At 43.3% G+C, this 14,544-nt stretch overlaps 1 protein-coding gene across 5 annotated transcripts in view; it reads right to left on the minus strand.

Moving 5' to 3' along the window:
• Positions 1-14,544, minus strand: part of atrnl1a (attractin-like 1a) — a 340,130-nt gene that overhangs the window by 239,052 nt on the left and 86,534 nt on the right. For 3 of the 5 annotated variants that reach the window (XM_061745228.1, XM_061745231.1, XM_061745227.1), the window contains exons 13-16: positions 13,648-13,766; positions 11,675-11,791; positions 9,250-9,382; positions 5,217-5,404 (exon numbers count right to left, since the gene is read on the minus strand). In XM_061745228.1, coding sequence (XP_061601212.1) covers positions 5,217-5,404; positions 9,250-9,382; positions 11,675-11,791; positions 13,648-13,766 — 557 coding nt within the window. The remainder of the gene's footprint in view (positions 1-5,216; positions 5,405-9,249; positions 9,383-11,674; positions 11,792-13,647; positions 13,767-14,544) is intronic. The other 2 variants (XM_061745230.1, XM_061745229.1) reach the window with 1 other exon arrangement.

Consider the following 14,544-nt stretch of genomic DNA (forward strand, 5'->3'; position numbering starts at 1 on the left):
AGCAGTGAATCGCACGCGGACTCTCCCAGCACGAAACATGGATGGACACAAGATGCTACTGCTACTATAGTCATTGTATTTATTTACAGTAACTTCTTACACTGTTTCATAGTTCAGTTTTTATTATCAGTTCATTATTTTTAGTTTATTTTTATACTACTCTATTTACACTTGTTTACTTTATTCACAGTAATTTATCCTGTCATACAGTTGTTCATTACTGCTACTGTGATACAGATTACTTATTGTTTATAATAAGTATGTATGGGATAACTGCTGTCACTATGCAAATGACAAAGTTCAAGAATGTTCTATTTTCTGAAAGGTGTGTAAATAAAAGTCTGTCTTGTTTTGCACAAATGTCTTTATTTTAAACACACAAAAACAACTGTACAGGAAAAAATGGAACAAAAAAAAAACAATATAGAAATATTTGCAGTAATCCTCATAAAGGTTCCATTCTACAGAAGACGGGGAGCCCTGAAACCAGTGTACTGTCCCATTGGGTCTGGAAAGGTGTCTCTTATTTTCCAAACACCATGCTGCCAGAGCACAAACTGGTGATATGTATATATATGCATATATATATGATATATATGCTGCGTGTCGGTTCTGTCTTTGTGGGGGTTCAAACTCTGATGATGCAGAGGTAGAGGTGTTCTCACGAACAGCAGATTCCTGATAAAACAAGAGACAGAATTGTTATGATACAAATGTAAATGTAGAATTCTATGATCAATAAGAATCAAAATTAGAATGTTTTCACATACTGGGGATTCGTCTTGGGTTTTGGTCATTCTAAAATTACTGACAATATCAACAACAGACAGAGAAATAATAGTGATCATAAAAATGTGTAATTCGCAATGAGGAAGCTTTATAAAATAATAATACAATTGAATAGAATTACAGCACTAGAGGAAATAATGCAATGCGAAGAAAATGTATAGAAATTTTCTAGTATTTTTCCTGAGAGCTGTAAAATTGTGCAGGGCTGATCTGCAAAATATAAGGAATGGGCATTCAGTTATTCACAGTTTATAAAGTATTTTTTCATTTTGTCAGTATGTTGGACTACTAATTTATGACGAAGTCCCTCTAAGAAACGTGACAGGAAAAAGGTGCAGAGCATATGAGTTTGTAGGGCGCATTATCTCGCTGAAACAACTTAATAAAAACAATTTGAACTTAGTGTTTTTCAACATCGTCATATTATATTGTTTAGCCAAAAATAGATACATTACCTCTTCATTATCCATCCTGCAAACGACCGCTGAAAACAGAAAAGTCGTTTTGAAAGTCCGTCCCGTCTTCTCTCATCAAAACAAATGCAGCGGCGGGGACGGGGGTTTTCCGGCAGTACGCGCTGGTGCTCATGGGAAATGGAGTGTTCTTTCTGGTAAAGCACTACCGATTTTTGTCCAAAGGAGGCGCCAAACTCAACAAAGCTGAAAGTTCCGTTGTGCTGCTTTAAACTACATAAACGAGGATCTACTCAACATTTTAAGAGGGATCACATACAGCAAAAAGATTTAGGATCCCAGCATCAAAACTTCAGAGGGTTTTACATGATATTACATCCAGTAACGGCTGAAGAAATTACAAATATTTGTTGCCGCTGCTCCACATTAATCGTGGTTTCTGCGTGTGATGAAACATTTTTAATGATGTTTCAACAAAAGGTTCAGGAGCGCGCAACCGTGCAGGACTGGGCTAAATGATCCACTTCCTGGATGCCAGATGTTTGAATGTGCAGATAAAACAGCATCTATATCGGAGCTTCACGGTGGCCTGAGGGGAGAGGAGACGAGGAGACGAGGAGATGAAGAGACAGGGAACTGAAAGCTGCCAGCTGGCTCCTCAGGGGAAGTAAGTAGGAAACATCCCGGTGAGACGTTTCTCATGAAGTCTGAACATGATTTTTCACATTAAGCCCGTGATGTAATTAACTTTTAGTATGACTAGCGTTAAAAAAAAAAAACTTTTCTAAATCTCAGGAACCATTCCTTGGCATGTGATGAGATTTATTTCTGATGTTTATGTAATACACCGTCTACTGGATCATAATAACTTAAAACTGCAGACTTTGGTACAGGCACCTGAAAAAGAAACTAAACCTGTAAGTTTTATGTCAGTTGCAATGGAACAGGCAGACATAAATCATCTGGTCCTTGCCAGGCCGCACCGCCGAGGAAAACGACCCTCAAGTGAACAACTATGTAGATTTAAACTTTTAGCAGAAACTAAGACGGAAAGCAGAAAGATTATGTGTAAGTACACACTCTGTACTTGGGTGTACTTGGCTGATGAGCAACAAATGTACGCATTCCTGTAAAAAAGCACCAACTTTCTGGTCGGGAGCTTTTAGAGATGTCTGTTAACGCAATGCCAAAGAGGAAAGACATCAGGAGTGATCTCAAGATAGCACCTGTTGCTGCACATCGATGTGGGAGGAGTTACACCGTCAAGCCATTTCCAACAATCTGTAGTCCATCATTCTACCCCGAGGAAGACCATTCAAAAGTACTTTCACAGGAGATTACAGTTCATTTAAATCTTTGGTAAGATTTTTTTATACATTTTTTAAAAATCCTTTTGACCTCAGTCGGTGATGCCGTCACTGCTTAGACTGCGGTAAAAAATCAATTATTAATCATTAACTTAAGAGGATAACAGCAGCAAAAAAACAATCTGCTTCTGTTTATTCCCTGATTTTTGTGGATTTTGAAGTCTGAACAGAAATAACGATATAGTGTGAAATTAAAGAGTTACTTGAGGGTTTAATTAAAGGGATTTACTAAACATCCATGCTGTGGGAAGGAAGACGGGGCAAAGCGGACCTTTACTACTGCCAGTTATCTGTTCTTGCTGTTTAGGAAAGACTAGGAATGGGCGATATTTTACCGTTCACAATATACCATAAAAAAAATTCCCCACGGTAAGAATTTGTCATCTTGCGGTAAAAACAATAAATTCCCGCTGACGTTTTTGTGTAACAAACATGGCGGAAGGCGGATCTGAGAGCGAAGAGCTCGTCGTTAAACGAGGCTCCAGCTCCGTTATCTGAAACTGGTTTGGATTTAAAAAGAGAGACGAGGAGCAAACATCATCTATTATATGCAGAGTCTGCAAAAACAGTCAAACGTTATATCAAAATGTAACAACCATTTCCTTCTATTAGGAAAAAAAATTGCAATAGTATGTGGCATGTTCCAACCACAGGTTAATTTGCACATTTTATTTATATTAGAAGAGGTCATCACTGATAGGATTTTATTTTCAGTTAACTTTTATTTATTTGTCCTGTTTCTTTATTTATCAGGTTGTATTTTTTTCTACTTTGTGATTTTATAAGCTAAGAAAACTTGAAGGACAATGGTACTTTTGCTGTTTGCACTGTTATCCCACTGTTTAAGCCATAAAGTTTGAATAAATGTTGAATCTGTTCTTACATTTCAAACATTACAGTTTTGCAGTAGAGGTGTACTAATTTAATTGGTTTTTATTATCCATCCATCCATCCATCCATCCATTGTCCACCGCATTATCCGAGTCCGGGTCGCGGGGGCAGCAGTCGGAGCAGGGATCCCCAGACTTCCCTCTCCCCAGACACTTCCTCCAGCTCTTCCGGGGGGACTCCAAGGCGTTCCCAGGCCAGCCGAGCGACGTAGTCACTCCAGCGTGTCCTGGGTCTTCCTCGGGGCCTCCTCCCGGTGGGACATGCCCGGAACACCTCACGAGGGAGGCGTCCAGGGGGCATCCTATACAGGTGCCCGAGCCACCTCAGCTGGCTCCTCTCGATGTGGAGGAGCAGCGGCTCGACTCCGAGCTCCTCCCGGGTGACCGAACTCCTCACCCTATCTCTAAGGGAGCGCCCCGCCACCCTGCGGAGGAAACTCATTTCGGCCGCTTGTATCCGGGATCCCGTTCTTTCGGTCATGACCCAGAGTTCATGACCATAGGTGAGGGTGGGAACGTAGATCGACCGGTAAACCGAGAGCTTTGCCTTTCGGCTCAGCTCCCTCTTCACCACGACGGACCGATACAATGACCGCATTACTGCGGCCGCCGCACCGATCCGTCTGTCGATCTCGCGCTCCGTTCTCCCCTCACTCGTGAACAAGACCCCAAGATACTTAAACTCCTCCACCTGAGGCAGGAACTCTCCCCCGACCTGGAGGGTGCAAGCCACCTTTTTCCGGTGGAGAACCATGGCCTCAGACTTAGAGGTGCTGATTCTCATCCCAGCTGCTTCACACTCGGCTGCAAACCGCCCCAGTGCATGCTGAAGGTCCTGGCTCGAGGGAGCCAACAAGACCACATCATCTGCAAAAAGCAGAGATGAAATCAAGTGGCTCCCGAACCGTACCCCCTCCGGCCCCTGGCTGCGCCTAGAAATTCTGTCCATAAAAATAATGAACAGGACCGGTGACAAAGGGCAGCCCTGCCGGAGTCCAACACGCACCGGGAACAGGTCTGACTTACTGCCGGCAATGCGAACCAAGCTCCTGCTCCGGTCATACAGGGACCGTACAGCCCTCAGCAGAGGGCCTCCGACCCCATACTCTCGGAGCACCCCCCACAGGATGCCACGTGGGACACGGTCAAAAGCCTTCTCCAAGTCCACAAAACACATGTGGACTGGTTGGGCAAACTCCCATGCGCCCTCGAGCACCCTGCGGAGGGTGTAGAGCTGGTCCAGCGTTCCACGGCCAGGGCGAAAACCGCATTGTTCCTCTTGAATCCGAGGTTCGACTATCGGCCGAATTCTCCTCTCCAGCACCCTGGAATAGACTTTCCCCGGGAGGCTGAGGAGTGTGATTCCCCGGTAGTTGGAACACACTCTCCGGTCCCCCTTTTTGAAGAGCCCCTCCTTGGTTTTTATTAATTAAATTTAATTGGTGTAGTTTAGTAGTATTTAGTATTCTTTTAGAGCAGTGTTTTGGCTCTAAAGACTGAATGTGGTGATAGATTTATAGTTAAAAAGGTGGAGTTGAATTGGTATTTTTTTTATCGTCATTTTTATCGTTATCGGGATAAATGCCAGAAATTATCGTGGTACATTTTTTAGTCCATACCGCCCATCCCTAAACAAGACCCCCCCTTTCACATTGGGTCAACAGCAACGTGGAACGCAGAGGAAGTGAAACCAAACGCTGCTACGGAGCAGGAGTTGTGCTGCAGTTGGTTCAGGTCACCGCGGATCGCCCACCCACCTTCTCTTGCAGGTGATATTTTTGAAGCTCCTCCAGAACAAAAGTGACTTGATTTTCGGAGACCAAAGAGGCGATATTTCCTCCCAGGTTTTTGCAGTAGTGTTGGGCGTTATCGTAGCTCTCTCTGCTGGAGTTGATCCTCAGACAGGCCTCCCCAACGAGGTGCCAGCCGTCCCCACACAGCTGACCTGCGCACAAAAACACATGACAGGAAAGAACCATCGAGGATTAATGATCCTTTGAGTTTCACCAGCCAACACAGAAAAAAAAAAACTAAATATTGCATGCAAATATGTACGGAAGAGTATTAGGGCCAGGCAGGAGAAAAATAAAAATATTTTAGAGAAAGATTTTTTTTTTCATTATGCACTTCGAGAAAAAAGTCGAAATGTCGAGAAGAAAAGGCGAAATTTCGAGAATAAAGTCAACCTTCTGGGACTATAACAAACAGCGCATGAAACTGTCTTTACAAGGTTCAGAATACAAGAATTGGATTTAAGATTACGATATCACACTTATGCAGTTGCATAACTTCAGAAACGTACCTTAACGTTCCACTCCAAGGATGTAAGTTAGTTAGTTAGTTACGGCTGCTGCTGCACAGCTGTCAGTCGCTCTCTAACTGGATTTGATGGAAGAGGAGACATTTCCACTTTATTCACCAAATTGCATTTCAACTTTATTTTCGAAATTTCGACTTTATTCACAAAATTTAGACTTTATTCTTGAAATTGTATTTCAACATTAATCTCGACATTTCAACTTTTTTCTCTCAACTTTCTTTTTCTCCTGCATGGCCCTAATACTCTTCCGTAAGTATGTTTCAGACAGTTGTCGCATGAATTCAGTTTCTGACTGAACAGGTCAAAGGCCACCGTCTCGAGGCACAACTGCAGCCAGTTTTATTAAATTATATTAAATTATAAAAGACAAACATGAGTGTAATATCTCCTTGGTTAACAACTTCTTTGCTAGCTAACTTATGCATATATTAAATCAACATCAAAGTTTGGCTAAACGCCAGAACAGAGCAAGTTTATTCCAGTTGGTAAACAGATGACGGGACACTTAACGCTGCCAACTGATAAAGATGGATGGAAATTACAAAAGTATTCTAAGCGGACCACATCCTCTCGCCAAGAGCAGGAGAAACAACCGTTGATACAGACTTACTAACCGACTCCAAAGGCTGGTCCACAGTCAGATTTAAGTGCACGTGCCATTCTGATGAGTGAAAAAGTGGGAAAATGCGTTGGCCGATATATGTAAGTTACCATGGTGACAGTAAACGGTAGGTAAATGTAACTGGAAATTTCGTTGTGCTGTCACAGAGGCTTTGACGTTGATAAGAGAAAGGTGTCTTAATGTGAGATGCGACCGCACTTCTCACACCTCGCCGTCGCTCACCTGCTGATCTGAGCTTCTCGTTTTATTGTCTTTTAAAGGGTTTAGGGTGTAAAATAGGCTAAAGCTGTAATATAATTTTACATTATGTACCAAATCTGCCATAATTTCACCAGAGGTAGAGGAAGAAAAGAGTTGGCGGGAAATAAAAATAATTAAAAAAATCACAGAATTACTAAGACGTGAATTTGCACTGGATTAGAAATCCCAGACGTCAACTGTAACTATTATCCATCTTAACTATTATCGCCTCCAGATCATTGTAATCCAGTGCAAACCGCGCATTTGACTGGTTGTTGCCAGAGAGCAGGGAGCTCGACAACGCTCCCTAAAAGTAAGCGAAGAGTAAACTCAAACTTATATATTTTACCATAAAAGAACCCTGATGTGGTGAATTAGCAGATGGATGAACATATTTATATGTTTAGCTTTATTTGTAAAGGAGAAAAAAATAGCTTATGTGGTTTAATAAACACTAAGGAGCTGATTTCAGTGATTGATGCACATGTTGACTCAAACGGTTGTGCTGGATCATTCATGCTCCGAACATTCAACCGCTGACAAATGAGATTCCCAGGAGCTACAAATGTATTCCCGGCGGGATGGAGGAAGAAAGCCGAGGAAAAGTGGCAGATAACTTCCCTCCTAAAGCGCGTACATGCAGACGTTGTTCTGATCACGGGCTTGTGTCTCGTGGGAGGCCGTAATAGCACAGAGGCTGTTCAATTAGCCCAGATGAAAGGAAAGAAAAAGTCAATCTGCCTCCACTGAGCACAGCTGTTTATTTTGGTCTCCAGGAATGATTACATCCACGGGCCCATAATGCTTTCCACCACTGCCTTTCATGCAACACAAAAGAAAGTACCTGTCTTTATTTCTTCTTCTGCAAGCTAATGGAAATGGGCAGTTTTTGAATAAAACAGAATTAAAGAAACGGATAAAGGGCTCAAGAGAAGAAACAGAAATAAACAGATCTAGTTATAGTTGTTTTGAGGGAATAAAAATAACACAGTGTTGAATAACAACCTTCACAAAAAGGCCACAGCTGTCACGATGGCGACGCTGCCCTCAGCTGCTCCACAACGTTCCTGCAAATTACAGAAGTCGCCAGCGCTTCGCTGCCTCGCCCCACTAATGGACTTTCACAGACAAAGAAACTCATTCGTGTTGCCAGCGACGCCCAAAAAGACCTCGTCCTAAAGAGCGCGCCGATTCCCACTTACGCCAACGGATGCAGGATGTTTGTCACAGCTCGGAGAACACGCCAACTCTTCATACACACCATCATATATTCTGTTTTATTCTGTTTTATACTCCCCAGTTGTTATCAAATAGGAGCCAAAGCAACGATGTAAAAAGGCCCAATTTCATGCAGGTGATGAATAAAGCACATGTGCCGTTACACTCCATCACCTTCACAAATACGTCTGACTGAAAGACGAGGAGGAAAAATGGGGTTCCAGACTCGGCCACGGCGTTGACTGATCCTTAAGTCTGGAACCTCAACCTCATGAAGTATCTCTGATGCTTTCAAAGGTGTTTTCCCCTAAACCTAACCAAACACCGGCTGAAGCCAAAAGTACCCAACATTTAAGAGCGGTCAAATAGGACTCTCGTCCTCGAGGGCCGCTGCCCTGGACGTTTCAGATCCGGGGTGGGGGACCTGGTCCTCCAGGACCCCGGCCCACCAGGTTTCATATCGCCCTTGTTTCAACACACCCTGATACAAGGGACCGTTCCACTGAGTTGGGCCGACCTGGACGACATGCTGCTGATCACCATTACTGTGAATAAGGTTTGGAGAGTGGGGGGGCACACGCGGGACAGTGTGTCTTGGAGGACTGGAGTCCAACACCTGGGGTCTAGATCAGGGGTCGGCAACCCAAAATGTTGAAAGAGCCATATTGGACCAAAAAGACAAAAAACAAATATGTCTGGAGCCGCAAAAAATTAAAAGTCTTGTATAAGCCTTATAATGAAGGCAAGCGGGGAAGATTTTATTTTACATTATGCACTTCGAGAAAAAGTCGAAATGTCGAGAAAAAAGTCGAAATGTCGAGAAAAAAGTCGACATTTCGAGAAAAAAGTCGAAATGTCAAGATTAATGTTGAAGTACAATCTTGAGAAAAAAGTCGAAATGTCGAGAAAAAAGTAAAAATGTCAAGAAAAAAAGTCGAAATGTCGAAAAAAAAATTGAAATGTCGAAAAGAAAGAGGAAAAAAGAAAAAAAGAGAAAAAAAGGGAAAAAAGAAGAAAAAAAGAAGGGAAAAAAGGAAAAAATAAAAATAAAAGAAAAAAAGGAAATAAAAAGGTCAAACATTTTTGATAAAGCTCCAGGGAGCCACTAGGGCGGCACTAAAGAGCCACATGCCGACCTCTGGTCTAGATGAATACTTTCCAGACCATCCTATTGGTCAGGAGGTTGTAAATGAGTCATTTGGGCTTTAACGTGGACAAGAAATAAGCAAACAGCCACTTAGCATGTGAGTGTGTGTTGTGCACCTCTCCTGGATTAGCTAAAGTAATAGTTAGTGGTTATTCAAACTGAAGGCTGCACCGTCAGGTGTTCGATCATATCCAGTCTTTTGCGACGGCATGGTGGCGTGTGAGGTTTGATGAAGGTGCTCACCAGGCAGCGCCTGACACTCCTGCTGCTGCAGCTCCCACTGGCAGTTGATGTTCAGGGAGCAGCTCCTGCAGTTGGCCAGCCGGAAACACTCCTGCTCCTCCCTGCGCTTACACCGGGACGAGTCCCTCACCGTCTACACGCATACGCACACGCACACACACACACACACACACACACACACACACAAAATATATGAGGGAAGATATCAATTCAGAGTTTTCATCACGTAAACACAATAAACCTGGAGAAGTCAATACTATGTGAAGCAACGACTGAAGATGAATGAAGTTTGATGGTTGCGGTTGATGAAAAAGTCCAGCGGGTCATGCAGAGGGAAAAGATAATAAAGTAATAAAGGCACATTATACTGAGACACGGTTTTATTGAATTGTTTCTATTCTCAAGTGGTGGGGATCTCACACTTTAAATCTTCAGAAAAGGGCTGCGACAAATAATCAACGTAATCAACAGAAATTGATACTGAAATTAGTTTAAGGATGGATATCTAGCTAGTGATGTCAGGCGTCTGCTTCATGCCGTCTTGAAAGGAATAACAGCGTTTTTGTTCCTTTTAATGACATCGGTCAATATAAGAGCTATAAGAGAAAGTAAGGTGCTCCCTGCCCGCTGGTGGGAGTGTCTCACCTATGAGCAACAAGCCTTAACCATCTCCCGAATTGAGGCTCACGCTGAACTAAAGGTTCGTTTCGGTTCCTCGTCCGGCCGCTAGGGGCTGGCTCCAAAAGCCAGTCAGTCTGCATTATATCCCAGGTTAAAAAAAGGTTAAAATAAACACTTTTACAGCCTGGTTCAGAAAAACGTTTATCTCAATGGTTTGAGTTTCACATCCACAACAACTCTGACGGGGTGATTTATTTATTTTTTGTTACAGACCAGGATAGTTTATATAAAGCATTACATTTATTTTTTAACATCACTGATTGACATGCTTAGCGTAGCAACCACCTGCTTGTATTAGCGTCGGCTAAACGTCATTGACATTTTTAATTTTCAATTTCATCGTCCAGTCAACCAGGCTGATCCCCCCGGACAGAGAAAAACAGGCTCCAAACCCGTTCATCAGAAACCAAAGGCGTCATTTTATACAGTCAATGGAGCACACGTGTGCTAGCGAGTGCACTGGGACAGAACTCTACCGTCAGCCATTTAGAGCGCTGAGAAAGTGGAAAGATTGTGTGTCGTGTGTTTACGAGGCCCAAATATCTCAGAAATTCCTCCCGACACTCAGTTACACCACAACTCTCACTACTCAAAGCTGCTGGGGGTCTGTCAGCTTGAATTCTGGGATATGGTACACCACCGGAAAGATAACATTACAAATGTGACCGTAGACCTCTCTCTCTCTCTCACTCTCTCTTTCTGCTTTCCTTCATCCAACCTTCTGCATCTTCTCTTACGCCAACTTCATGTCCTCTTTCACTTCTGCTAGTTTTATTTTCTAGATATCTCAGTCTACAAGTTATGCTTTTGAGCAAAATACAGTGGGTGACAACAGGGATGGTTCATAAGGGGGTTTTAACTCGATCCAACTTTGTTTTTTAATAGTTATGAGCAGCAAAGTTTGTTCATCACACAAGTTAAATCAATTTTTCTGACAGACGTAATAATTTTCACTGTTTTCCTGTTAGTTGACACGTCTTAGACAACCTTCAGCATAAGTCATTATCCCATTAATGGTTCCCATTATTGCTTGATTAATCAACTAAAATAATCGTTAGTTGAAGTCAAACTTCTGAACTTGTAACTTTGATAAAAGGTTTACAAAAATCCCTAATTTTATTTCTGACAATGAGATAATCCTACAAAAACAGACATGTCCATCCAGCACCCGTATACTTGTGTATGTGTGATGGACCTGCAATTACACATAATGTGTGTGTATATATGTATGTTGTTTTATTTTCTATGATTCTTTTGTTAGATAGGATGACAAAAACTAATGAAAATGAAATGAAACTTTGGGACATTTACTTGGCAGGTTGGGGGATGGGGGCGTGGCCTGTTCTGCATGGGTTTACAGTATTTCCAGTGCTGACTGATATTTTCCACGCCGTGGCTCAGGGACTTTAACGGAAAACCGCAATGGATTTTTGCCTGATCAGACCAGAGCCATGTTTAAGGATCTTTGAGAATTATTATTTCTTGTAAATCTTTCAAAAATCTTTTGATGAACTATCTGCAGTTTTCTACGTCGCTGACTGATATAAAAGTCTCCTGCAGTAATATGTTTTTTAAGGCTTTTAGTCCGAGTTCACCAGAAGATGTTGTGAAAACTATGAAGATGAACATACACTTGGTGACGGATTCCCTCTAAATCAGTGGGATTTACGAGGCTTTTCTGATCGCCGACCTGGACCTGATGTAACCCAACCTGCAGCCTGAGGAAGTGTCAGATAATACACACATGTCCCTTCCTTCGCGCGCCGTGTTTCCACAAGTTCAGCTGATGGTCAGACAACATGGACGGAGGAGGAGACAGAGACAGAGCGCCGCCATGCTGCTGGGCCAGCTCCAGAGTCAGCTACGCACACACACACGCACACACACACACGCACACAAAAACACACACACACACACACACACAGAAAAATACAGACAGAAAAACAAAGCACATAAACAAACAGGAAGAGAGACTGATGAAACAGGTTAAAAAGTGCGTAAAAGAGGAACAAAAAAACAAATAAGCATCAAGACAATGTAGGCAGATGATGAATTCCTCTGATTTGAAACATTTTTTAAACATCTCTTAAAAGATGGTGCAGCTTTTTACAAACGTGCAGAGACTCCCACATTTACTCCGACTTGTGTCACTGCAGACGGTACGAGCCCGCAATGTTTCCTGCTGTTTCAGCAGCTTCATTTTATACTTTAATACACATCGATTCCTGTGTTTCCGCCCATAACACAGCCAGGACGCCTGGCTAGATGGATGTCCATGCTCACATCATGCATCCATGTTGACGTCGTCTCAAACGGGCGATGTGTCTATCTACAACTGGCCCGAGTTCCTCCACGTGCACGCTGGAGCTTCGGCAGAAGATTACAAGGAATATGCAAAGCTTTGTTTTCTTTTGGTCGGGGCGGATCACTCCTCTCCCCGCTGGAGCTGGAGCACAGCAGGGGTGAAGCTAAATGAGTGAACCACACCGGGGGTACGGCGGGAAGCAGAGACGAGCATCTGCCAACAGCTCTGCTCCATTTGGAGATGGAAATGCACTGATACGTCACCTCGTGGGTTTTACTTACAGTAAATGATCTTACTTAAATGATCATGTGACTCCAGCACGCTACAGACGGGGCAGAAGTCTCATAAATGAACTAACAGACCTGAGCAACTATCCAAGGCTTTCAGCATGACAGTGATTGTGAGGTGAGACGGAGAAAAGAGAAGAGTTTCTCAGACACCAGGTTTCTCTGGATGACCAGAACCCCCAGGTCTGCCCCAGCAGCAATGTGTGTGTGTGTGGGTGTGTGTGTGTGTGTGTGTGTGTGTGTGTGTGTGTGTGTGTGTGTGTGTGTGTGTGTGTGTGTGTGTGTGTGTGTGTGTGTGTGTGTGCTGCTAAAGGGACTTCTCTGTTATTCATTATCTTTGTCTGTTCTCTGTTTTCCTGCTCTGTCCAGCTGGTCTCCAGCAGGTCCCCCTTATGATCCAGGTCCTGGTCCAGGTTTCTTCCTCCTAAAGGAGACTTTTTCCTTGACACTGTTTGGCTTAAGGTTTTTCTCCCACTAGGGGAGTTTTTACCTGCCATTGTTTATGTAATAATTGCTGGTTTTAAGACTTAGAGTTATTTCTGTTTAATATGAGACAGACTAGATTTATCAACATGAGGCTCCGGTCTAGAGGGTCTAGAGCAGTGGGGACAAGGTCTAAAACATCTAAAACATGCAGGACAGGGGGTCCGGAGGACCAGGGTTGGAGACCCCTGGTCTAGAGGGTCTAGAGCAGGGGTCACCAATCCTGGTCCTCGAGGGCCGGTGTCCTGCATGTTTTAGAGTTTTCTCTGCTGATTCTAATTAATCATCGTCATCAGCTTGTCATTGAGGTCTGCACAATTCTCTTAATGACACAGTCACTTTTATCACGGTGCAATGAAGCAGCGAAACATGTAAAACATGCAGGACACCGGCCATCGATGACCAGGATTGCCCACCCCTGGTCTAGAGGGTCTAGACTAGAGGTAGAGGGGCTGTTTCTGCAGCGTCCTCTCTTCCCCGTCGGAGAGGAAAGCAGATGCTGTGATTCCTGCCGTCACTGTGCTAAAAACACTCCATGCTTCCAATAACTTTGCCTTTGCAGATGCATCAGGTAACACATGCCGACCGTAAAATCCAACACCATCAATTTGTTCCTTCTGGCAGGAACAGGACAGGACTCACCACGGTGCAGTTGCTGGAGGCAGAGATGCACTTCCTGTCCTCGCACCACTGGCAGCCTCGTACGTTGGCGGTGCAGCTCGCGCAGTCGGAGAAACGGAAACACTCCTCGTCCGTGCCGTCTGGGGAAGGACCAGCACCAACAGACAACGCAACATTGTGGGTCACAGCTTCATACCATCAATGTTTGTTTATACTTTGATTACATTTCTGGATTGTAATCTAATTATCATGTTACCAATGGTGTTCGGCAGGGAGGGATTTTATCACTGGTCCTGTTTAATATTTATATGGAGGAACTTTCTGTGCAGTTGAATTGTGTGGAACAGGTTGCATGATAGGTGATGCAATTGTCAACCACTTAATGTATGTGGATGATCTTGTTATTTTCAGTCCATATAGTGCATGTTCTCAGTACGGGTCTGAATATGATATTACATTTAACACAAAGAAGAGTAATGTGATGATTGTCCGTAGCCGGGGATATAGAAAGTTAGCTTTTCCTGACTTCTTTCTGGCAGACTCTGCCCTCACCGAGTGTGACGAGGTGAAATACCTCGGTCATTTTATGACTAATGATCTCTCTGATGACAGAGACATTTATAGACAGTGTTGAAGGATGTATGCCCAAGCTAATATGCTGCTGCGCAAATTCAGCATGTGCTCGGTGGATATTAAAATGTCTTGGTTTAAAACATATTGTACATCCCTATACACTGGCCACTTGTGGTGTCGCTACAAGAAAAGCAGCATGCAGAGGTTAAACCGTGGCTTATAATGACTGTATGAGGCTGCTTCTTAAAGTCCCAAGGAGCTGTAGTGCCAGTCATCTGTTCGTTAGTGTTGGAGTACCAACCTGTGCTGCTGTGCTACAGAATTTGATATATAAATTAATATGTA

Source organism: Cololabis saira, chromosome 17 (genome assembly GCF_033807715.1).
Source record: "Cololabis saira isolate AMF1-May2022 chromosome 17, fColSai1.1, whole genome shotgun sequence".
Classification (NCBI taxonomy): domain Eukaryota; kingdom Metazoa; phylum Chordata; class Actinopteri; order Beloniformes; family Belonidae; genus Cololabis; species Cololabis saira.